We start from the raw sequence: 24,562 nt of genomic DNA on the forward strand, positions 1-24,562 counted from the left end.
AGGTGTTTGTTCCCGTTTCGCTCCGCACAATTATCGCGATATCTTTTTTTTTTTTTTAAAGAAAAAATTACTCCTCCTCATTACTAATTAGGATTTTTTTTGGATTAATTATGGTTTATTTATGTACTTTGAACAGTTTTGAAGTCTCCTATAATTGTTAACAGGCGGTTTCTACCATTAAACTGCAGCCAGGAGGGGTGGGGTGAATCATCTTGACGTCGTGAGGACATCTTTGTCCCGGACAGACAGGTTCCAATATGGCCGCTGCTCAGGAACTCCTCTCCTCCAGGAATGTGACGCTGCTCAGAAGCTGCAAGCCCGGACAGGAGGGAGGAATCCCGGGCTGGGATGAGGGTCGAGAGGGGGGGGGGTATGTCACCCTTTTCAGGGTATAGATTTTATAAGTGTAGAAAAGTATAGAAATACTTTATTATCTTTGTATCAGCAGAATAAAAGTAAATCCAAACTGCTGCTCAGGTGATGCATTGACAAGGGAATAAAAGAACATTGCACATTTTACTACAATGTGACTCAGCCAATCAGAGCAAGCTGTATTATTAGTGTTTTTTATATTCTTAGTTTACTCCCAGTGTAAGTTGCATTATGGGTATTGCAGTTTTGGTGTTCTGAGGGCTTTTGGCACCGCTATGCTGACATCACAAAGAGTTTTCCAGGTCACAACAAATACTTTGGTGCTAGTGATAATATTGATACAACAAACAGGACACTTTATTTAGAGTTACAACAACAATAAGGCAAATAAAGATTATTTCGATAAAAAAGAGGACATACCAGAAATGAACTTGTGTGTAAAGATTCAAGATTCAAGATTCAAGACTTGATTGTCATGTGCACAGCAAACTGGGAGAAAGAGAAAAGCATACACAATTACATACATGTTACACACTATTGTACTGGTTTAACAATCAAACAAACTACAGATAACAAGGCCTAATAAATATATATTTCAGAACATTCAGAAGTCTGGCTCATAATTCATAAAAACAAAGGAGGACATTTTCACACATTTAATAAAATTGTATTTATTCAATTATTAATGTATTCCTTTGTTTGTGTTTGTTACTAGAGAGTATATAGAAGTAATGGTATATTATTTATTTAGGTTAATGGTGGGAGAAGTTTTTATGTTAATATATGATTTCGTGATTACTTATTTATAACAAAGTTCTGTATAAATAAAGTATTAATAATTGTTATTATTATTAATAACTGTAAGCAAATTAATGGAACACACCATTTGAGTTTCAAATTAGTTCTCATCTACTTGTATACGTTTATAGTATTTAGGCTGTTAAATGTGTCATGTTTAATTTGAAAGAAAGAAAGTAAGAAAGAAAGAACGAACGAATCTAAAAAAAGAAAGAAAGGAATGGTTTTTCAGTTTTCCTTAGTCAGCGCAGAACAGACACTTTAACTCCACTTGTTATTTCAAGTGCTGGTTTGCATATTTTATTCAAATCATATCCACGTCCGCACTGGAGGAGGAGGAGGAGGAGGAGGAGGAGAAGCGAGCGGCCAGGTGGAGGTGCTGCCCTGACTCCGGGACAAAGGTGAAACCCTGCGTCTATTCCCGGACACGTTTTGACTCGAACCAGCCTGGAGGAGCCTGGAGAGCTTCTCCCATCATGTCGCTGACCCAGGAGTCCGTCCTGGCCCTGCTGGTGTCGGAGGGAGGCCGGGTGAAGAAGTCAGAGCTGGTGAGGAAGTTTAAAGGCTCCATGGACTGCGTGGATCCCGACCAGAAGGAGCGGAACAAGGAGCTGTTCAAGAGCTTCGTCAACAACGTCGCCGTCGTCCGAGAAATCGACGGCGTCCGCTATGTTGTCGTCAAGAAGGTGTACCAGCATTTACTGGAGGGAGATCCGACCGGGAGCAGCTGCGAGGAGGAGCCGGGGAGCGAAGGGCCTGCCCGGGCAGGTGAGCAGCAGCGCCCACCTGTGCGGGACCAGGGCTCTGCGGGTCCGGGAGGAGAAGACGAGCCAGATGGTCCTGACCTGGATCAGGCGAGTGAAAGTAGAGACAACCCAACCGAGTCACTGAGTCCCATACAGCTGGCTCTGCGGAGGACCAGGTCCACGGACGTCAGGGTCAAAAAGATGCTGAGTTTTGAGGTCCAGAGCCAGGGCACCAGTGGAGATGGTTGCTTCCCAAGGGCTGAAGCAACAAAGTCCCAAACCATCCAGAGCAAACCCTTCGCCTTGCCTCTGAGAGTGCCCCCCAGCGCCACTAGGGTGGAGGTCCACAAGCTGAAGGTGGACCCTGATGACCCTCCTGAAAGTCCAACACCAGATGCCCACGGGTACAAGAGAGGACCCCCCTCAGTGGAGGACAGGACGGGGGGCAGCGTGGGCTCACCCCAGCTCAGGAGGCCGGTGAAGAGCACCAAGGCGTCAGAGGAGCAGAAGGAGAACCGGGTTCCCTCCCTGGTTCCCCTGGAGCAGGCGGAGCACGAGTGGCTGGTCAAGTGTGCCGCCGGCCACTGGAGCCAGGCGTACGGCCTCCTGCTGAGAGACAGCCAGCTGGCCGAGAAGAGGGACTTCATGTCGGGGTTCACCGGCCTCCACTGGGCCGCCAAGTGTGGAAACAGCGACATGCTCACCAAGATCGTGGACCTGTCCAGGCAGGGGGGAGTGGAGGTGGACATTAACGCCAGGACACACGGCGGCTACACTCCTCTGCACATTGCCGCCTTGCACGACCAGGAGTACATCATTGCCACGCTGGTCGGGGAGCACCACGCCGACGTGAGGGTCAGGGACAACTGCGGGAAGAGGGCCTACCACTACCTGCACAAGGGGGTGTCCAAGAGTGTGAGGGAGATGCTGAGTGAACCCAAGGTCCAGCCGGCTCCGGACAGGGTCCCGCCCGAGAGAGAAGAGCCCGAGCTGCTCCCAGATCTCCCCAAGGGTCTGCACTCAATAAGCCGTCTCTTCCAGCCGCATGGGTCGGGCCTCAAGAAGAAGCCCAAGCAAAGGTCAGCGCTCTACTCCCTGAGCGACGACCCCGGCGAGGAGAGAGAGGACAGCGGTGTCAGACCGAGAGAAGCTTTGATCTGAAGGAAGAACTCCCTCTTGTCTCACTTGAAAGACTTATATTGACATTTTGCTGATTTTTGGGCCTTCTCTCACACACAAAAACTGAAAAATACTTAGAAATAATAATGATTTGAAGTATTAATTCTATCAGGTATCGACTTCTGGAGATAATTCATTACCGGGATTGATCAGATTTTAGATTCTTACTCTAGGTTTCCTATGAGAGGTGAATATAAAGGTTTCGGTTTCGAACTGTGAATCAGACATGACTCATCTGTGGTCTCCTGGTCTTATCAGTCTTTTAGTCTTTATTATGATTTTATTTTATATTATAGCGTTTCAGTTCAGGCAACAAGAAACTGCACCAATTTTGTATTTATTGCAATCATTCAGGAATTTTAACTAGATTTTTAAATGGCTGTTCTCAAAGAATAATTTCTCAATCTTTTTTTTGTCGTAAAAAGAAATGAATCTACAACAAAGACAGTTTGTTACTGATTGAACTTGTTCCCCTGTGTTTTCGTCTCTGAGTCAGAACTGAACCGAGAACAGAGATGGTCAGACTCTCGGTTTCCAGATGCAAAAAATAAAAAAGGAAGGGGGGAATCAAACCTGTAGAAGCAAACCAAATAAATTCATAAAACTGTGAAATGTTTGTGTCTCTGAGGAGCTTTTAGAAACACTCTCTTCCTCAGCGCTTCACTTTATAAAAGATTAATAATTAAACACTGTGAAGCGTTAAACATTCGCTGGTTTTACCCTGAGAGAAAACAAACACTGGGTTTCTTATTGAGTCACATACATTTGATTAAAAAAGGGCAGAGGCTGTGTTATTCATTAAGGTGTGTGTGGGTATTTCATAAATCATTAGACTCCCTGTACGTGTGAAAACCCCTGAAAAACGACTCAGGTATTTTTTCTTTTTGTGGCTTGTTGAGACGTGATTCAGATGAGCAGCTGTCTGGGGATGACTGTGTGTTCCTGTGTGTTTGCACATGCACGTCTGAAAGTGTGTGTGTTTGCATTTCTATCTAACGTCATGATTGGATTTTGGCTCAATACCATCATTGTGAGGACTCTAAAAATTTGAGGAGATTTAGGATGGTCCTCACAAAGGCCTTTTTGAGGGTTAAGACTTGGTTTTAGGGTTTGGGCTAGAACTAGGTGTGTGTGTGTTCCTATACTTATACCTTTGTGAGGACCATTTAACCATAGACCCTGAGGACATGTTTGTAAAAAGGACATTTTAACCAGATCCCACTTTTTCAAAGGGGCTGTTTGACAGTTAAGAGTTAAGGTTTAGGGTTAGAATTAGGGTAAGGGTAAGGCCTTTAGCATAGATGGTTAAGGTTAGGGTAAGGGGCTCGGGAATGTATGATGCCGATGAGTGTCCTCACTAAGATAGAAGTACAAACGTGTGTGTGTGTGTGTTTGTTAATAGCCAAGCAACAGCAGAAAGAGAAGAGCAGCATTCATCTCCAGAAGTGACTTGTCTGCCCCCCCCCGCCCCCCTCCCCTGTCTGTCCTGGCTCATCTTCCTCAACAGATATGACTACGTGTCACCAAATAGGAGTCGACAAGTTAGTCAGCAGAAAAGCAATAGCAGTGTTTAGTAATGGTATTTACATCCTGTGTTCGCCCTCATTCTCCCAGGGCCCCCCCCTCCCGTCCCCGCCCAGAGTGGTCTTATGTCTCATGATGTCACTTCCCCAGCAGCGTACATCGTCTTTACGTCAAGACGATGTTTTCATCTCAGAGCCTCGAGGTGTTATTAAGCAAATGTTCTTTCCTGCTGCTGCTGCTGCCCGGAGGAGAAAGGCCGGCACATGGTCAGCAACACGAGACAGATGTTAGTCCTTTGAATCAAAGACGCAGCAACACCATGATGTTAAATAACACCGTTAGTGTAGCGTCAGTATATTGATTCAACACATGTAAGATAATAATTGGTGTTTTGTAGTGTGGGAGCTCCTGGACAGAGACACGCTAGCTGTTTCCCTTTGCTTCCAGTGTTAATGCTAAGCTAACATATCGACAAAAACGATATGTCAAACGATATACCGTCTCCGCTCAGAGAAAAAACTAAAGTATTGATTTGCTTTCCTCCCATTGGATTGTTTTTCCATCAACTATATGTGTGTTAATATGTAATTTCTGTAAAGTGAAGTTAACAATGCAACACAAATGATGCCTAACATACAGCCCCACAACCAAAGACACTTTGACAACTCAGGAAAGTGTAATACAGCCCAATACATCATCCTTGGCATAACATAAGAAATACACATTTAATTAATATAGCACTTTTAATGATGCTTAAAAAGCGCTTGACATTTTGACATTGTTGAAAATGTGCAAATTAAATTATATGGTAATGGTTGAGATTATCGTTAAAGTTAATTAGTAATTTTCTCTTCGTCGTTCGATCGGGGTCAGAATATTAGGAACGCCTCAATTAGTCCAGCACAACACCCCCATTTAACCATGACCCAATTTGAATAACACTGTCAGTGTCAAAATAAAGAGGTGGGTCGGGAATGCTACACAGTTCCCCTGTGTCTGTGTGTGTGTGTGTGTGTGTGTGTGTGTGTGTGTGTGTGTGTGTGTGTGTGTGTGTTGTAAACAAGTTTAATTAGCTTTGACTATAGCAGAGCTTGAACAAAAACATCTGCTGTAATGAAGAGTCATTAAATTACGGTGATATAAAACCAGCACAGTTTTACAATCTGCAGTTTCACCACTGGTCCACAGGTTGATGGAGGAGTTCAGGGTTCAGGTTCGAAAAGTGAAGCCTCTAATCCGGGTTATAGATACAGTACATAACCTGACTGACCGGCAGACCCTGAAGATTATGACAAAGTTATTCTGGTGGAGGCAATAAAGAAATAAAATCTCTGCCTCTGTCATGGCTGACGTTGATGTTTCATCCACCATAACTCTAGAGACAGAGAAACAAAGCACCTCATTATCCAGCAATGTGACAGAGGTGCTGCTGCTGTGCTCAGGCCGCCCTGTTTACACACACACACACACACAGAATGCTACGCCTATGTGGCAACTGCTAAACCTGATAATCATGCAATTAGAGTATGACAAAGATCTTTCTTGTTTAGAATTCCCTGTGTTGTGTTAAATGTCCCTGTTGCCATGATTGAGATGAAGGTCGACGCTAAGTGCTGTCCACTGTCTCTCCCCGGCCTCCTGGGGTTTCCCCACCCTCTACTTGCCAAACACCAAATCCATTTTTCATTCTCAACCCATTCTGTTCATTCTTTTAATCAGCTTATGTTGTCGCTGACACACAAATTGGACGGACTTCCGCTGTGAGCAAACGAGGTCGAGTGGCGTGAGAGAGACGAGGGAGATACAAGGTGTCACCAATGTGTCCCCAACATCAGATCATTTTCCTACACTTTATTAGACACACAATATTATATAAAGTAAAGACAGCGGTATCCAATCAATAATTCTCATCTCATAATGCGAAGAAGTTAATTTCCTGTGTCAAATGATTCTCCCGAAGCCAGGGAAATATTTAAGATATTAATAACATTTATATCCTAAACTGACTATGAGAGAGAGCTGTGCAGAATTAATCCATACAAACAAAATCTCATACTTTACACAAAATAATGCAGATTACTCAGGAGGCAACATGCCTGAACTCACATAAGCCGTCAGAAAGAACATTAGTTCTTACATTTGCAAACTTTCTCTTTACAAGAAATGATTGACAGGTGTGAATACAATGAAGAATTGTTTCAACAAGTACATTAGGATTTAAATGTTGGAGGTAAAACCGTGAATAACTGAGTTCTGGCAGGCAGTGTGGCCTCTGTGCCTACAGAGGGCAGAGATGAACTCTGAATAAACCGGACCACTGAGGGGAAGTCCGACCTTATCACAGGTGTCTCCTAGTGAGGGAAACATGTTCTTTTGACTTCAAACAAGTTCCCTGTGGAATACAAAATAAGAAATGTAAAAACACCAGAATCAGAGGGAGAGCTTAATTTATTCACAATATAACAAACATCATGGAATTTACAACTCCACACAGGCACAAAAACACAACTCACACTCTCAACAGAAAACAGGAGTGAAATTTAGCAGAACAAACGTGGATTTAGAAATGTCTCTGCTGTCGTCCCACCAGCTGGGACTCACTGAAATACGTCTTTCCTTGTTGGGTTTTAAACAGATTCTGTTTATATCAATGTCACACGTCTGCAGCATTCAAAATTAAATCCCCCCCCAACTAAAGTATAATCCTACTTCCAAAAAAACAGTCACCTTTTCTGCTACCTGAGCTGTTGTCAAATGTTTGCTGCACCTGCACCAACAACTGAAACAAATGAGTATTTCTCCATGTGCTGCTCCTTGTGGGAGTATTTTTCCTCGCAGTCTTCACCTTCTCCAGAATGTTGGTCTTTTGCATACTTTAGGAATTCCAGCTCGCTGCAGGGAACAACACGAGAGTCTTTTCTAAACCCTCGACCCTGCGTCAGCACAAAGGCCAAAACAAACATACATTTGTTAAGCAAACTGAGGGACACAGGCGTAAATCTCCACAGAAATGTTTCAGGGGTGGGGGGGTGAAACTGTTTAGCTAAAAACATGATAATATTTCTAAGGGTAGAGGAGTTTTCCTCTTTCTGAGGAAAACTGGCCTTTTAGTTGTCCACTTGTTTGACGTTTTTTGTTGTTAGTCAATAAATATACACAACTGCCAACCCATACACTGGATCACTTAAATATTCTGATAATCTTATGACTTCATAGGAGTTTTGTTGAAAACTAACGCAGCAAACACAGAGAGAAGTTCTGTCTTTTTCTGTTCCGACAACCAGACAAAATTCATGATTTCAAATATAGACAGACACACACACACACACACACACACACACACACACACAACCACACACTCACTCACATCATTCTCAAACAACTACCCCATGTGTCTGGTCGAGGAATCAATACAAAAGAAATTAAATACAGCCATCAACAACTACTTACAAATATCAATGATGAAGTACAGATGCTGTTCAAACATGTGAGATTCTTGTGGGGAAAGTGATTTGTGTTTTCAGGCGGTCAAGATTAATTACTAATGTGTTTAAATAAACATCAAGGTTTGATGTGTCTCTTCGGGGCTACGCTGTGGAGGTAGCGAATAAAGAATCTGTTTATGACACCTGACGTGAAGATTGTTGACTTTCCGCTTCTTAAGAAAGCAATTAAAGGTATCACGTGACACAAAGACGTTGATATAATCGTTGCTTAGTTATAAACGGCTTTGAAGAGGTTCAGTACCTCAGTACGAGGAAGTAGCTCCAGCATGAAATCATCCAAACTTAATAACGTGAAGTAAGAAATTAACCAGAAACAAACTCATTCCTTTTTGTTGCCGTGTGTGCTCAGGTACCTTTTTTTTAATAAAACTTAAAGTAAATTCCTATTTAAAATGAATGACAAAACAAACAGAATAAGTAAAATAACAAATTAAAAAAAGTTGTTTAACTGGATGGAGTAAGGCTTTCACTTGAAATTACTTTTGAAAAGAAATCTGATTTGAAGAAATGTGCATTTATGTATCATTACAAAGTGCTTTTTTTTCATTTCACCTTTTTTGGTTTTTAGTGCCTTAATTTGAAACATTAAAAATAAGAACATTTAGATGATATCTTCTACATCTATTGTACATTTTACTGACATGATACAGTACATCGCCCCCCTCAGGCCACTCTCTTTCACCGAAGCCCTATACAATCTTAAAGCTTATAACAGGTTTCCACGGTTGCAGATTCAGGGCTAGAGCACTACCATCATCCTAATGAAAACATGAGGAGGACCGTTACTGAATAGCTAACAGGGGACGCAAGGTTTCCACACAGCAGCTCTAATGGAAAACGCTCCACAGCAACAGCAAGGCACACAGAGAAACAGAAAACAGGCGTTCTGTTTAAAGTCAAAGGAAACGAGTACAACAGGGGACGAGTCCTCAGATGCAGATTGTGCAGACTGAGAGGGACGTCGGGCGGAAAAGTGGGTGAGCCTCCTGGGCGCCCGCCGGGGGGGAGAGGGAGAGAAAGGCATCGAGCTTCAGTCTCAAAAGTATTTAATGCTCATCTCATGTTGAGCCTGTGGTTGAGAGAGGAAAGGACTACATGATCATTTCTCCCTGCTCTCTTCTTTTAAAGGACAAAAGAAAGACATGACAGGGTGCGAAGGGGTTCGGGCTATCAGCTCCAACGTTTATAATCCATGTGTGTGTGGCACAGACAAAACTTCTGCACGTCCTATTTCAAGGCAAGTAAAGAACGAGAGGAGACATCTTCAGCTCCCTCAAAGGTGGAGGCTGTTGGCGAGCCCCTCCAGCTGCTCCTCTCCCAGCCTCTGCTTCTCCTCCAGGTCCTTCTGCTGGATGAGCAGCGAGGCCTTGGTCTGGACAAACCGCCGGTAGTCCTGCAGCTGCTCGGCCGACAGCTGGCGCGACAGGAAGGTGGAGACCAGGTTCTCTCGGCGGTCCAGGTTATCCTTCAGATCTTTGGCATCCTCCCTCTGCTTGCACAGCAGACGGTGGCGACTGTCCAGAGATTGCTGAATGGAGAGAGGAGAGATGAAAACTATAAATCATCCCTGAGTTTCAATGATACTATTATTATATTACATTAGGGACAAAGACATACGTTAGACCTCACTGCTTACGAGTAGTTGTGTATGATATTTCAAATATTATCTGTATCCTACTTTTACAAGGACAGAGTATTAAGATATCTAATAAAAAAAACTTTATTTTCCAAGTGTCAGATTTGCCTTTTTTCTTTTAAAACAATATATTTATTGAGTTTTACATATAAGAAACATACATTCAGACATTTATAAACATACAAACGTTTATGAACACCCCCAACCCACAATCAAACATTCAGGGTAAAGAAAAAGAGGCAGAAATTAAATAACTTAAATAAGATTAAATAAAATAATAAAAAAAAAAAAAAATTTCCAATCAATCAAATCAAAAGCCTAGATAAAATAACGTTCTCTTATTCATAATATTAGTTAGTTACAATTAATATTCATCCTATTAGGTGCTGCTATTTTATTCTGTTTCACTCATTCATTTCCACTTGGTTGCTTTCCAAAAATTGCATGAAGGTGTCCCATATTTCCTTGAATTTACTGTTTTTCCCTCTGACCAGATTTGCCTTTTTAACTGAAAGGTGATATGTCACTCAAGCTGTAAAAGTTGTCCGATCATGTTTCAAACAGCCACAGGTCAGAAGGTGCAGTCTTTCCTTGTGTCAACAGAGGGCAGGGTAGATATAAATGCCATCGAAACCAGGCTGCAGTTTCGGTGAGTCAGTGTAAATACCAGTGTTGCTGATAACAGCAGGAAAACAAATGAGCCCTCTAACAAGCCCTCAGTACGCAACACGTTCAGCCGGGCTTTTCCAGATGGCCAAACCAACAAAGAGCCCTTTCAGGGGTAAATCTAGAAATCGAAGGCATCCATGCAAAACTAAATTGATGCTGAAAAATACTGGGATTCAGACGCAAACGGGATAATCAGAGATAATCACATTCACGATGATGTGTGAGGAAGAATAACAGACCTTAATGACTGATAGCAAAAATGATGTCTCTATATACTAAACCATTTAGAAACAAACTGCAATAAATGAATAATGGTCTCCAATTGTCTGATAAATCTTCAGGCTCAAACACAGATAAGCTAGTAATGGCCAATTAAACACCGATAAACCTGACAACGTGTTTTGAATTCCACACGGCAGGAAAACCTTGACTCCATTAAAGTCACCCTTCAACTTTTCCCAAGTGGCCTGTTTGCTGTTCTAAGGTAAACAGAAGGAGAGGATATCTGAGGGCATGGGAGCAGCCGCGCACTTCCAACGCTCATGATTGTTTTTCAGCGGAGTGTAATGAGCCGCACTCACTGGATCATATTACTCCACCAGGAGCACTCGCGGGCAGAATGCTTTTACTCTCATACAAACAAAAAACGTGCAAACAGCTTCAGGCATAAGAGGCAGGAGCATACACGTGCAGGGTCATAATCTGCAGAGCCTGCGGTGGTGCATTAGATTAGAGCATATCCGGAGGTGACCTTTAACCCCAAATATCAGTCAAAGTATGTTTCACGTTCGGTCACAATCTGTGTGTTTGTACTGTGATAGACATTAACAGCTTGTGTGATATGAGCTGAGAATAATCAGTGTTTTTGAGGACTGGCTGCTTAAATTGTGACAAGGATTATGTCAATGTGTTGTTCTTGAGCAGAATCTCAGGTTTTGGAAGGTCATTGAATGCAACAATTATATATTAGGCTTATCCTTTAAGAGTCAGGGGGTGGAGCCAATCCCAAATGACATGTGGTGAGAGGCGATCACCCCTGTATCATTAACAGAGACGATGACAAACAAACATTTGCATACACACTCACACCTTTAGTGGTTTCAGATACTCTAATTAACCTAATCCCTTTGTGGGAGGAAGCCAGAGAAAACCCACACAGACATTGGGAGAACATGCAAACTCCACACAGAAAGGCCTCGGGATTCAAACCAGCAACATTTTCTGCACCACTGTGCTGCGCCCACAATCAAGCGTTTTGAAAACATCCACGATGGCAATTAACAACTATGCAACTTGATAAAATATGAAAGAATTAAATTATCCAAGGTGAGTTTAAGTTCTTACAAGCTATTTCTCATTGCACACACAAATAAAAAGGAAAGAAAAATTCCAACAGACCATGAACTCTACTTGAACCCTTAAAAAAAAAAGAAAAGATGACCGGTCCCTCACCTTCTCCTCAGCATCGGTGTGCTGGTCCACGGTGCTCAGGGCGTTCTGCACCCTGGCCAGCCGGGCCGAGAGGCACAGCAGCAGGCTCACCACCCTCTCCAGGTCTCCTATGAACAGGTTGTACCTCTCCAGCTCCACGGGCAGACAGCGTTCACGGACCAGTACCTCCAGCGTCTCCCCACAGGCCGTGTTCTCCTGGATCTCTGCCTGGAGGGCGCCGCGGGCCTCCTCCAGCGAACGCAGACGCTCCTCAATACAAGACACTATTTGATGCTGTGAATTCAAGCAGAGAGGAGACATGTGAGGGATTTAAGATAATGGTCCTATAACACATTGATAAATTTAAATACTAAATCATCGTTTTAGATTCCAGGCGAAACATTTAAAATATTTACTTAACATTTGCTGTTCAGGACAGTCAGGAAAAAGGAGGAGATGATTTGCTAAGCCAAACATTGGACAAGTGGGAGACAGTGATAAGAGGCAGCCGGTACGTCATGTGATAAGAGACACAGCTATCTCTGAGTCCACTTAAGGCCAAATAGCATCCAGATGGTATGAGCCAAGTTTGTGTAAAAAAAAGAACTGAAGTGTAGTTTAATGTTTTGTCAGTCCTGCTGCCCTGTTTGATTTGTCGTCGTCTTGCCTGTGCCTGCAGCAAAGCAGAGACTATTTTACAGTATATTGCCTCTTATTAGTAAAAATACACACTAATGTTGTTTTGTGAAACATACTCCTGACCACCCAGTGTAGTTGCAGAAATTATAATTACCTTCTTCTCAGTGATGTCACTTTTGCTCTGCAGGTCTTCACACTGAGGTTTGTGGTCGTCAGTAGCAGAAAGACAATTGGACGATTCAGCTCCTTGGACCACTTCAGCACTGGAGAAACAAAGACATGTTCAGGTCAGGATAACTTTCAGGTACTCTGATGTAGAACTCGACCGACTATTGGACTATTGGACTTTCACAGACATATCGGTATCTGCAGTTAATATATGATAATATATGAATACAAATACAATATTTTACTTTACAGAATAAAACATGCAGAAAAGAGTATGTTTATATTTAAACAATTATAGGCAAATTATTTCAGTATCAGAAACTATTTACTTCCTAATATGGGCATCGGTCCCCAAACATCACTAACAGTCAAGCTCTACTGACTGTTATAACAAATAATTCCTGTTATCACAATACATAACACGCTCAAAGGTAGTTCTTGTTTCGCCTGCGCCACTTATACAGTCGTACCTTCACACGCACTGGACTTTGAGCAAGACCCAGGTGGTATTTACTGATGCATTTGCACATTCTTCGTGTATCTGAAGTGTGCTTACACTGGCAGAAATCTGAGTGCTTGTACAGCAGCAAGCACATATCCAGGTCTGTCTACACATGTGATTCAACAAAAAGGTAACACAGCACTGGTGGAGCTCTGGACTTTCACTAGTATTACATTTATGGAGGACCATTAAACTAAGAGTCCTAATCTACCTAGCTGCAACAGCACCAAGTCAACTTTAAAATAGTATGAAAGGTGTGAATGAAATGAGTTATTATTTCCATCTACTGTACATATAAATGTATAAACAGAACAAGATAAAGGAGATAAATGTTGCTTTGGGAAATTTGGTTGGTCCTCTTCTCTACATCTGGCAGTAAAATGCTCTCAACAGACCACTCAGAGTTTATGTACAGTATGACTGCCACCGCTGCTGTAATATTCCAGGACATTAACGTTTACCTCTCTGCAGCTCCCCTCTGCTCTTGTTTCTTTTTGTAGTGCTCCTCCATCAGAAGCGTGTCCTCCGACAGCAGCTGCTCCATCAGCATCAACGCTGTCTTACGATTGGACAGTGGGTAGAGGACCGTGGCCAGAGACTGGTCTGCGTTGACCACTGCTACTACAAGCTCCTCCCACCGAGGTTTCTTACTGGGCTCCTCCAGGCTCTTTGTCTCTCCCTCCGGCGCTCCCCCCTCCTCCAGCTCCTGGTTTTCTCCTGACTTCTCATCCTCCGTTTCTGTATTTTCCTCCTCTTCCGACCGCTGAGTGACGTCGGCATCGGAGACGGAGGTGCAGGGAGACACAGAGGTCTCGCTTGTCTGCGTTTGAGGAGCCGGGCAGGTGGACTCGTCCTCAAAAACGCTGTCTGTCAGCAGCACATCCTGGACTTCCTCTTTGATCTGTTCCTCTGGAGGCAGGATCCACAGCGACGGATCCGTGGTGACGCCGCAGCTCAGAGACACTTCGTGATTTGAATTGGGTTTTTGGGTGTCACTGCTTTGTTCATCCACTGACTCCTCTCTCTCTGATCCAGTCACAGAAGGAGAAGTCCTGACTCGACTGGAAGTTAAACAAAATTACGATTAAGAATCACATAAGAGCAAAATCATATTTGCAGAATCACAAAAACTTGGCAAAGTTCCTTTAAGCCCAGTGTGTTGCATGAAGGTTGAAGGTTGTCTGCAGTGATATGAGGTTTAATCTTACCTGTAGCCAGGTTTATTTTCACAAGGAACCTTTGTCTGGGTAGGGGTGGACGAGGTGGATTTGATTTCCCCCTCTCTGGTCTCTAAACCTCTGGGAGATGGTGGATTAGATGAAGTCTCACTGGGCGGTCTGATGGACCTGAACTCATCTGTGACCGGGCCGAGAGATCCTGGAGATCCAGAGTGAACCCTGACCCTGGAAGAGGAGCAGGACGCTGGGGAGGTGGATCTACTCGAGTTGCTTGTTACTAATGTTGTGTTCTCCCCCGGTTCTGAGCTCTGACTCATCTGGGACCTTTTCTGGGTTTGGTTATGTATCTGTCCCTGAGCGTTCTTCTGACCAATAATCTCTGGTTCTTTTCCTGCCTGCTCTGGTAGATATTGTTTCTTCCTCCCGCTTTCCAATCGCTGGGCTTCTTTGACTTCAGCAATAAATGAAAAACTCCTCTTGTCTACTTCTGGGCCTCCGGGTCCAGTCGATTGTCTCCACAGTTGATCCAGCTGCTCAGAACTTTTACTCAAGGCTGAGGGTCTTGTTAATCTTAAAGCCCCAAGCTCTTCCATAGACTTCCCCCTCTGTGCAACCACACGGGCAGACGGCTGGCTCTCTGAGACGGGCTTTACTGAGGGATTCTCAGTGGTATTTTTCTGTGGACTGAAATATACATAAATTGTCAAATGTGAGGAATACAACATGCGACTCATACACACTATGATTAATTCAGAACAGGAAAACCATAGAAACAGGCACATTTCTTTCATATATTCCTTGAGGGCAAAAACAAATACACCAAGCACCAACAAATCCCATAGTTTTGAGAAATAGAACAATTACTTAAAGATGTTTGAGTCAATGATTCTTCTGTTGGAGCTCAGGCATAAATCTTTTGACAGGAATGCTGCTTTGCTGGAGCAGGTGGGTGTTAAATTTCCACTGCCACAGTGGATCAAGCTGAGATTTATAGTTTGTGCCACAGTGCACACATCACTGACCTAATACTCTTCTGACCTAAAACCACTAAAAATGTCCCAACATGTCTGCAGCGCTGGTACATACCTACAGGTTTCCATAGTATTAACTGGTAATGGATCCTTTTCGTAGTTGTGTGCCTGCAGAATCAGAGGAGGAACAAAAGGGTACATGTTTAAGTTAAATGTTAAAGATTTTCCTCTGAGCTCAATAGCAGATAATGTGGAAGCCAAACATGGGTCAAAAAAGTACTAGATTAAATAATTCTCACATTAATGTCATTTAGGATAAGCGATAAAAGTTAACAGTTATTTTTGACTAATATCTACCACTGTCTGGAAATGACATACCTGAAATGCATGTGGTGTGGATGTCGATCTGTTCCTGCAGAAACTCAGAGGATCTGGCTGGTCCAAGAGACTCTCCACTGAGGCAGACCTCCCCTGATATGGACCTTGACTCTCCCTCCATCTTGGCTGATTCGACGGGACAGTGTATTGGCCTGAACAAGACTGTGCTGAGAAGAACTGTGCATACCTGTTGAACGAAAATCAAAACAGAATAGTCAAAATGTCTGATCTAATGCAAACAAAAACAAAAACTGTATTAAAAAAGAATTATTGCTCTGTGTCTTTGTTACCTTGCAGAGCTGGTGGAGGAATCAAGGATGCGGCCTGCAGAGTGGGGTCTATGGGGCTTCTTCTTTGTATTTTTTACTTCATGATTTCCTGATAGAGGCCTGGGACCCCAGTCAAATGGTTTCTCTCCAAGTGAGTGCCTATGTCTGGAAGGTGGTAACTGAGGCGCTGGCTGCTGTGGCTCAGCCACTTTCTGGCCCGTCTTACGTTCCATGTACTCCACTAGGGCCTTTTGTTGCATATGCTTAAGGTTTGTCTTTGAGGTGCTGGAGGCTGAAAGTGCTCGACCTCTCGTCTCAAACATCTTCCTACGGGCTGCAACCAGCCCCAGCTCTCCTTGCTGCTCAAGTTCCTCTTCTTCACATTCAGATGCAAACACGTTGTCATTCTCGTTGCCGAAGGAGCGACACGTAGAGTGGCTGGGGGTGCTGCCGAGCTGGTGGAGTTTCTCTGGTTCAGAGAAGCACATCTTCTTCTGCTCGGGAGTCAGTCGCTTCCTGTATCCGATGCGTCCCACCTGGGGCTGCGCCACATTTGCTGATCTGACATTTTCCTCTTCAGTCTCCTTGTCAATCTCCTTCTGATTCTGACTGACCTCTTCCATCATACTCCCTCGCTCCGTCTCCTCAGAGTTCACCGACGGAGTGAGTGTGTCTGTGGACGTCTCAGAGTCCTGTGATGGGGTGAAAGAGTGAATCACTGTCGGCCTCAGCTCAGGTTTTTGCCTCATGCGGCTTGGCCATGACAACTGCAGGTCCCTCCGTTTAAATGAAGTCTCCCTCAAGACTTTAGACTGGGCATCCTTCAGCCTCTCTTTATAGTACTTTTTAAATGAGTCATCAAGAGTATTACAGGCAACAGAGATAACGTCTCCTCTGTCGTTCTTGCTTGTGTCACCTTGTGGAGGTCTCTCTTTGCTGTTTCCTAACATGTCTCCATGATCAGTTTTGTTTCGAATCTCCTCCCTGCCTTTTATAATGATATCAGCATCCTTCTTGGGCTGTAACGCTGCCCTGTTAGCTTCAGTGAGTTGATAGAGAAGCGGGGTCGTTTCTTTGTTTATCCTCTGGCTGGCTAAATCCCCCAAAGGCTGCCGTTTACCTCTCTTTGCCTGTTCCTCTCTCTTATGATTGGGCTGTTCATTGCTTAATAATGAGGTTCCCTCCTTCATTTGCGTTAATGAATGTGGCAGGCAGTTTCTGTCAGGTCCACAGTAGAAGATAGGGTTGTTGGCAGTGTGGCGTCCGATATCTCGACTCTGGATAATTTCGTTTTCTTCTAAGGCATCAAGGCTTCGTGAGGACTGCGTTGAGATGAAAGATGGTCTGTGATTCTCCTGATCCTGACTCCTGGAAGACAGGTCTTTGCCCTGGGACACAGAAGTGAAAACCTCGCCCTCATCTGGAATCGTACCGCTGGATGTGCGAGAACTCTCTTGGAGCGGTCTAAACAATTTATCCATAGTGCTGTGGCTTCTTTCGTCCTCTCTCATCCGGTGGTTCTCCACCACAGTAGAGCTCTCACTCCCAGCGTCAGATCCGCACACAGATGATGAATTTGTCCTCATCCCAGAGTCAGACAGCTTACACACTCCTGTGACAAAGTAGAACTGACCCTTGTGTTGGATGCTGCTGTTGATGAAACTCTGACTAGGGTTCCAGGGGCTGGCGGCTCTGGTCGGCTCTGACCCGAGCCAATCATTAGCTGAGTGCACCCTTTTGCGCTGACACTCCAAAATGCTACTGCTTCCACTGGACTTGTGATAATCTCCATTGCATCCACCACTGGTTGAGAAATGTCTGGGTTTCAGGTGCTCAGACTGGCTTGTGCCTCGGGGTGGTGATCCACTGAGGATGTTTTTCGATTTCTGCTGCTCAGACGCAGCATTGTTATCCATAAGGGAAGGGTATTCTGGGTTCAATGGAGCCCTGGTCTGATCGTGAGACTGTCGCTGTGTGCGGTAACCTGATGGTTGCTGGGCCTGAGGCTGCTGGCGTTCAGAGCCCCTCCAAACTGAATACACTGGGTCCAAATTGAAGCTCGAGTTGCCTGTATCTGTGTAAGGCTTCTCAGGGCTTCGGGCGTTCAGACCATGGAGTCGATTGTAGGATCGGGGCTGTTGTTGAGGCTGTGGTTGAAACTCAGTACCGTGGTGGTGGACCCTGCTGTTCTCCAAGTTTTTGGTGGCTATGAAACTATCCAGGCGTGCTGGGACTGGAGGAGGGTGGACTGGAGGGTAAGAACTTTGGGAAGGAGCCCCCAAAGGCACCTCCTGTTTAGAGAGCACCTTGTTGTTGTTGTTATGGAAACTGACATTGCCATTGTGGTGGTTTACATTGGTGTTGGTGTTGTTACGATAGTGCTGAGAGATAGCTTCCACAGAGCGATAGAGCTGGTCCATGGTCTTTGAATCCGACTGCACAGCCTGTGTGGGGTGGTAGATGGACTTTACATACTTGAGATCAGCATAGTGGCTGAAGGAGCTGGACTGCAGGTCATCTGGTAGGAAGGGTGAAGGGTAGTCTGGGGCAGTGGACCCACCAGAGAAGGAGCTGTAGGCGGAGTCTCCTTTGCCGTGTTGGTGGTGGGCTAGCTGTTCGACGATGCTGATGTTGGACTTGGCTGGGGAGAGCCGGCTGACGGGCAGGCTCAGAGTATGCAGGTCCACGTTGCTCATTCTCTCAAAGTGGAAGTTGTAGGAATCCATGGAGGACCGGGGCAGACGGCAAGAAGGAAAGGGCAGGGTCTGCGAATATGCCGTGCGTGTATGTGCGCTGATGCATGTGTGTGCCTTGTGGGGGAAACTGAGGGAAATTACCACCAACACATGTGCAGCAGGTTGTCAGTCACCCTTGTCTCTAATTAGGTCATTTTCCTGCTTCCTTTTGGTTTTATTCAAAGCCTCTTGGGATAGTTTGCTCAGTGGATCCTAAAGGAGAAAACAAAAACACAGCACAGACGGATTATCAGCCTGAAAACCTAACCATGGACTCAAACTACAAACAACCAACTGCTCAAGAGTGAAATGGTTTCACTCAATATGTATTAAAACAGCATTTGAGGGGGAAACGGAAGTTTTAGCTCCTGACCAATACTCAATCTACCACATGGTTTTGACTTTGTTTGCATCAAATTGTCAGGTTGGAACTTTCACTTGGTTGATGACACACTCAGCTATACTCCCAAACCTTATCTACACTGATTAATGGCTGCATCAGGTACCTGAAAGTGAAAAGGTTTTTTTGCAGGGAGTTTCCTGCTGAAACTATTAAGGTGCCAGAAGACAGTAATTCACCAGGGTGGAATCTGATACTGGCATTTCTAGGTCACATTCCTTGAGTGAACATTTTTGTTCACTTTTGATCCATTTATAAAAATTAAGAACTAAGATTTCAAATATGTCCTTTTCATTCTTTTGGTATTTAACCTTCTTGATCAACACAATTCACATATTTGTATTTAAAAGCAAAAGATTATTTTTAAAGCTTTAAAGTTGTCAGACTGGATGATTTAGAGCAAAACGATGTTTGACATGTCTGTGTCAAAATAGTAAATTAAACCCACTGAATGTAAGGAATTTTAAGTATAAACCCTTTGTACTGCCAGAAATACTCCTGTCGCCTTTAAACGCCATCACCTCCTCTTATATTATAAAGTCAACACTAAAATCTTCATGTGAGCAAGATATAAAGTTTTATGTTCTTTTTTTCTGTTTCATGGCTGACACAGTTTATTGCTGCTCAGTTTTGTGGGTCAGTTCAGTTTACCACCTGCTGAAAGAGTCTGTCGTTTTGCATCAACAGGGTCTCTAATTAAGGGCCCTGAGGTTCCTGGTGCACGTTGCAGTGCACACATGGAAAAATGTCAGGAATTCCATATTGATCTACAGAAATATGTGAAGATTAGTCATGTGACAGATGTATAATGCCTTGTTATACAGCTCTGCTCATTATTCTTGGGCTATTTAAATAGTTGTATTATTTCCCCTTAAATGCAACAAGGGAAGATTTAACATTCTTTTAACTATACTAGCAATAATTATGTTGTCCTTTGCATATAAACCTATTGATTTCCAACCCCGACACAGTCAAGCAAATAAAACCCATGAGATATTTGCAGATAACACATGATCAATAATCTTTGGGTCTTTAAAATGGATTTGCTGAAGAATGCATATTGTACATGGCATTCATTTAGACTGGGATACATGGATACATCTTTTAATGACCAGAAACTAGTTAACACCAGGACTGATTGCCGTCTACATCTGATCTCTTCATAAGAATAAAAGCAGATTTTTCCTATTTCCCTGTAAAAATACTATATCTTTAATTAGATTTAAGGTATAACATTCCCGTAGTCCGGTAATACATGGAGACCTAATCATCATCCGTTATCCTGAAAACTCCAGTCATCTCCAATGAGCCCCAGCAGGTTAATGACAGGTTCAGGTTTTTACTGTGGACTTATGACTGGCCAAATAGCCTCTCTCTGCCTTGACCTGCATACCTTTCATTGTCCTCAAACTGAAGCTACATACCTGTCATGCACACAGGAAGGTCAGTGTTGCCAATAAAACAAAGACGACCCAACCAGTTCATCAACTCTGCCACCACAGTATGAACACTTGGCCTCTGCATTGATGGGAAAGTACAAGAAATATTGTCCACATTGTGCCTCTTTTCCTTTTCGTTTTTTACCAACTAATAACAAATCTTACCAGCAAAGACACAAATCCTCTAGTGTACAACAACTTAACAAATTAAACCGACAACTGAAGACTCCCCATAATTATTGCCAAGTTTGTTGGCTGAGCTGAAAAACCTGAATCAAAGATGATCCTAGGTGGTCGTTTTGCATACGCACAAAACCCACCTCCCAAGAGCCTTTCAAACTACAGTATTAAGAGGGATTCCATGTGATTATGAAGGGTCTTCTGATCTGTGGTGTGTCCCAGTGTGTCTGTGTGTGGTTTCCAGCCCTCCTCTTCCCTCTGCGAAAAGAGAGGGGCTCTCAAACAGGGGATCGCTCAAGTGGAAGTGATGGAGGGGACAGGCAGTGACAAAATGTACAGAGGGGAGGGAGGGAGGAAGGGAGGGAGGGTGAGGCAGAGGGTGACCGGCCCAGACAAATACCCTCACACGCAAACCACAACAAGAGACAAGAGAAGTGAACAATGACAGGAGGAAAGCTGAACACAAAGTAGGGAGACTGGATCAACAGTCACACCAGCAAGGCAGACTGGAAACCACTTGGTGATCAGTGATCAGACTGGTTTGCTTGAAAGGCTACGAACTTTAAGTAAAGAGCAAGCAAAGAAAAAACTCACCCAAACTTTGAGGCTAAGCTGTTGACCTTCCTAAGTTCTGTCTGAGACCGAAATACGCTTTCCAAGTTTCAACTTCAGTCAAGTTTATCCAAATGATTTCCACCCTCGTTTCTCATTCAGAATATCTTTCTGCCTCTGAAGAGGGGACCAGACCAAGTAACCAGGAGAGCCTGATATTAGAGGGAAGACTTCCAGTGAGTCCCTTCTCCCCCCACTAAGACCCAAGGCTGCATAGCGGGACCCGCTGATTGGCCAGCCTATGACGTCCGGCTCTCTGATGCACAATGAGCGCAGCGGAGGGAATATTTCACTGCTGCAGATAGCTGGTAGTGCTGCCGGCAGCCTGAACAACAGAGAGAGGGGAGAGAGAGAGAGAGAGAGAGAGAGAGAGGGAGAGAGAGAGAGAGAGTGAGAGAGAAAGAGAGAGAGAGAGAGAGAAAAAAGAGGCCTCGCATTCCTGGCTGGCTTCAAAGACGGAGCAGAGCCCAGGCGCCATTCATTCCCAAGGCCCTGAGCCCGGCACATGGAGACTGGCCAAGGCAGGAGGGAGAACAGGGGAGGGGGAAGCGGTGGTGGGATAGATGACCTCCCAGCCTCCACCCAAAAAAAAAGACCAACATCCCCACCATCACACCAATTTTCCCTTTTCTCTCTTATTTCTAACACCTATTAATCTCCCTAATTCATAAAGAATATGCTAATCAATAACAGACAGCAGAAAATGATCATAATTACTACCGGAGTCAGGCCGAATTAATTCATGGTGTATTTTAATTTAGAAACCTTGGGTTTGATTCATGCACTTGTTGCCACACCAGTGATCGCTGGTCTCTTTCAAGTGTTCTGAAAATGAAAACTATTCAATGTACATGCACAAGAAAAGTTAAAATGAGAATGACGATTTAGTGTGCTGTGAATAGCAACACTAATTCCACAGCAATTAGCCAATGCCATAAAACCTAGAAACACACCGTAAAACGCTGATCTGTCTATTGCTTGGGTCAAACACGCTCTTAATGACATCATTAGCTTTTCATTAGACAAAGGCCCTGTCTGCCTTTTCTATTGTTTCTATTGTGGCTGGCAGTCCTGGTGCTCAGCTATGCACACGTTTTTGCTACTGTTAGCAGCACAGTGTCGGACAAAGTGGAGCAAAGAGCTGCGTCCAGGTTTATGTTGTTGTTGTTGGTTTCACTGCTGCTGTTACCGTCTCCATGTCATAGACAGATTCTTACGAGACAGAGGCTGAAAAAAGTATTGAAACCACATGACGTGTAAAACTCAAGGAAATCTTGGCAGAAATTATTGATATACAGGCTACATTCACATTGCTACGTTTAAGGTTTAAAACACATCACTGTTGCTGCATTAATGCATCGTCTGCACTACCCCAGACGATTCCAGCACCAAAAATGGGGAAACACTGCTGGCCCTGTTTTAGTTTGAAAATGCATTGTCATATGGACGGGCTAACACTGAGACGTTTGGAAATGATGATGCAGTCACCAGCACTCACTTTGTGGTTGGTTGTTATCGACTGCCAGCGGTTACAACAGCCCCACGTAGTCCTTAGTCCAAGAAAATAAATCTCTTACATTTTCCTCCTTCTTCTGATTTTGCAGAGTAGATAATCTGCTTCCTGTTTACACTGGTATGTACATGCCAAGTGTGCGTGAATGGTTAAGGGATATGCGTAATGCATTGCTATGTAATAAATGAATATTTAACAATCCGTATTCGGATGGATGAAGCCACAGTCACCGACAACCATAGGGTTGTATTGTATTCAGCCTGACACTTGAAAATGTGTAGGCCTAGTTAACCATGCGCCACCATCAAGTTGAAAACAAGCTGGACCCGTTTTATTTGTTTCTTTTATGTTTCAATTTCTTTTAACATTTTATCATTAAAATAATTTCTACACGTAATTACACGATAACTCCACAACAAACAAACAACAAAGGATAAGCTCATGGCCACTTTCTTCCTGGTAACTCAGCTAAAAACTCTCATCAGAGAGTTAGCTGTAAGAACTGTAAGCATTTAAAGAGCATATATATCTTTTTTTGAACTGCAACGTTGTCAGGGAAAGGGTCAGGCAAGGACACAGTGTCTTATTAAATTAGATTGTGTTTATTAAAACCAGTGAATGAGAAGGCGAGAGAGGGAACAGAGAGTGATTCTGATGGAGAGAGAGAGAGAGAGAGAGAGAGAGAGAGAGAGCGAGAGAGAGGGAGGGAGAGGGAGAGAGAGAGAGAGAGAGAGAGAGAGAGAGGAATGAAGGATGGGGGGGGGTAAATTCTTTAAGATTTTTTCCTTTGTCTTTCATTGGTGATTATGTGTTTCCACATGACCTTCGCCATGCAGCCACGAGACTGGACCACCAGGCACCTGAGAGGCAGAGGCCAAATGACAGATAGAGAATAAGACAGACGACAAAAAGATGCCACAAACCCACATGTCGAAAAAGATAAGAAACATGCAGGACAAAGAGGAAAAAAAGAGATGAGCCAGGAATATGAGGAGTTATAGTCGGTACTCGGTAGTCAGCCAACCCACTAGCAGACCAAAACCTATAATCTTGTTAGCCCTGCTGGCCCTTCTGTGTCTGCTGACAAAGACAATGATGATGGGCGGACGGACCCCTGACTGAGCAGCTGAATGGGTTGGTCCCCAAAAATGTACTGTAAGCACTGTCACTCTCAATCAGGGACTTTCACTGATGAGACCATTACAAGACAATCTTACTGCACACATTTTAAAATGTCGTAAGTAGGTGCAATTAATACGATTACTAATGAAGGCTGCATACCATTAGAGTAGCAGGACCGGTATCGCAAACAGAATCAGGCCACCCATCATTTTTTGTTCTCAGAGTTTCACAAAAAATAATTTTAATTACGGGCCATGTTTCCGTGGTAACAACTAATGACACCTGCTTACCAGTGGTCTCAAAATGAAAAGATTGAATTATGGATCATAACTTGTGGTTTCTGAACAATGTAGTGGTGCGAGCAGAGAGAAAGCAAATATCCTGACTGATGAGTTAGCAGAACACAAACAGATTTATTTTACCCAGAATTCAGAGCAAATCAGACTGCGGCTGTCAACAACAAGAGTTTGTCCAACAAATGAATTCAGACATCTGATTACTACATTCATAGTCTTTGTGTTACTTTACCGAGCCTTGATTAACTTTATTATTTGCACCTATGATGTTTCTGCAAAAAGTAAAAATGTCTACAAAG

At 43.7% G+C, this 24,562-nt stretch overlaps 2 protein-coding genes across 2 annotated transcripts in view; one reads left to right on the forward strand and one right to left on the reverse strand.

Moving 5' to 3' along the window:
* The first annotated feature begins 1,552 nt into the window (after window positions 1–1,552).
* Window positions 1,553–3,676, forward strand: LOC133019649 (ankyrin repeat domain-containing protein SOWAHA-like). The gene has a single exon (XM_061086202.1). The coding sequence runs from the start codon at window positions 1,647–1,649 to the stop codon at window positions 3,075–3,077; it is 1,431 nt and encodes a 476-aa protein (XP_060942185.1). The 5' UTR covers window positions 1,553–1,646; the 3' UTR covers window positions 3,078–3,676.
* A 3,373-nt stretch (window positions 3,677–7,049) lies between these two features.
* The window catches only part of shroom1 (shroom family member 1), a 32,041-nt gene continuing 14,528 nt past the window's right edge, over window positions 7,050–24,562 (reverse strand). Inside the window, exons 2-9 of the mRNA XM_061085381.1 lie at window positions 15,988–18,914; window positions 15,698–15,884; window positions 15,435–15,487; window positions 14,379–15,032; window positions 13,632–14,231; window positions 12,655–12,763; window positions 11,883–12,155; window positions 7,050–9,653 (exon numbers count right to left, since the gene is read on the reverse strand). Of these exons, the coding sequence (XP_060941364.1) occupies window positions 9,399–9,653; window positions 11,883–12,155; window positions 12,655–12,763; window positions 13,632–14,231; window positions 14,379–15,032; window positions 15,435–15,487; window positions 15,698–15,884; window positions 15,988–18,692 (4,836 nt within the window). The 5' untranslated portion in view covers window positions 18,693–18,914 and the 3' untranslated portion in view covers window positions 7,050–9,398. The remainder of the gene's footprint in view (window positions 9,654–11,882; window positions 12,156–12,654; window positions 12,764–13,631; window positions 14,232–14,378; window positions 15,033–15,434; window positions 15,488–15,697; window positions 15,885–15,987; window positions 18,915–24,562) is intronic.

This window comes from Limanda limanda, chromosome 14, assembly GCF_963576545.1.
Source record: "Limanda limanda chromosome 14, fLimLim1.1, whole genome shotgun sequence".
In the NCBI taxonomy this organism is placed as follows: Eukaryota; Metazoa; Chordata; class Actinopteri; order Pleuronectiformes; family Pleuronectidae; genus Limanda; species Limanda limanda.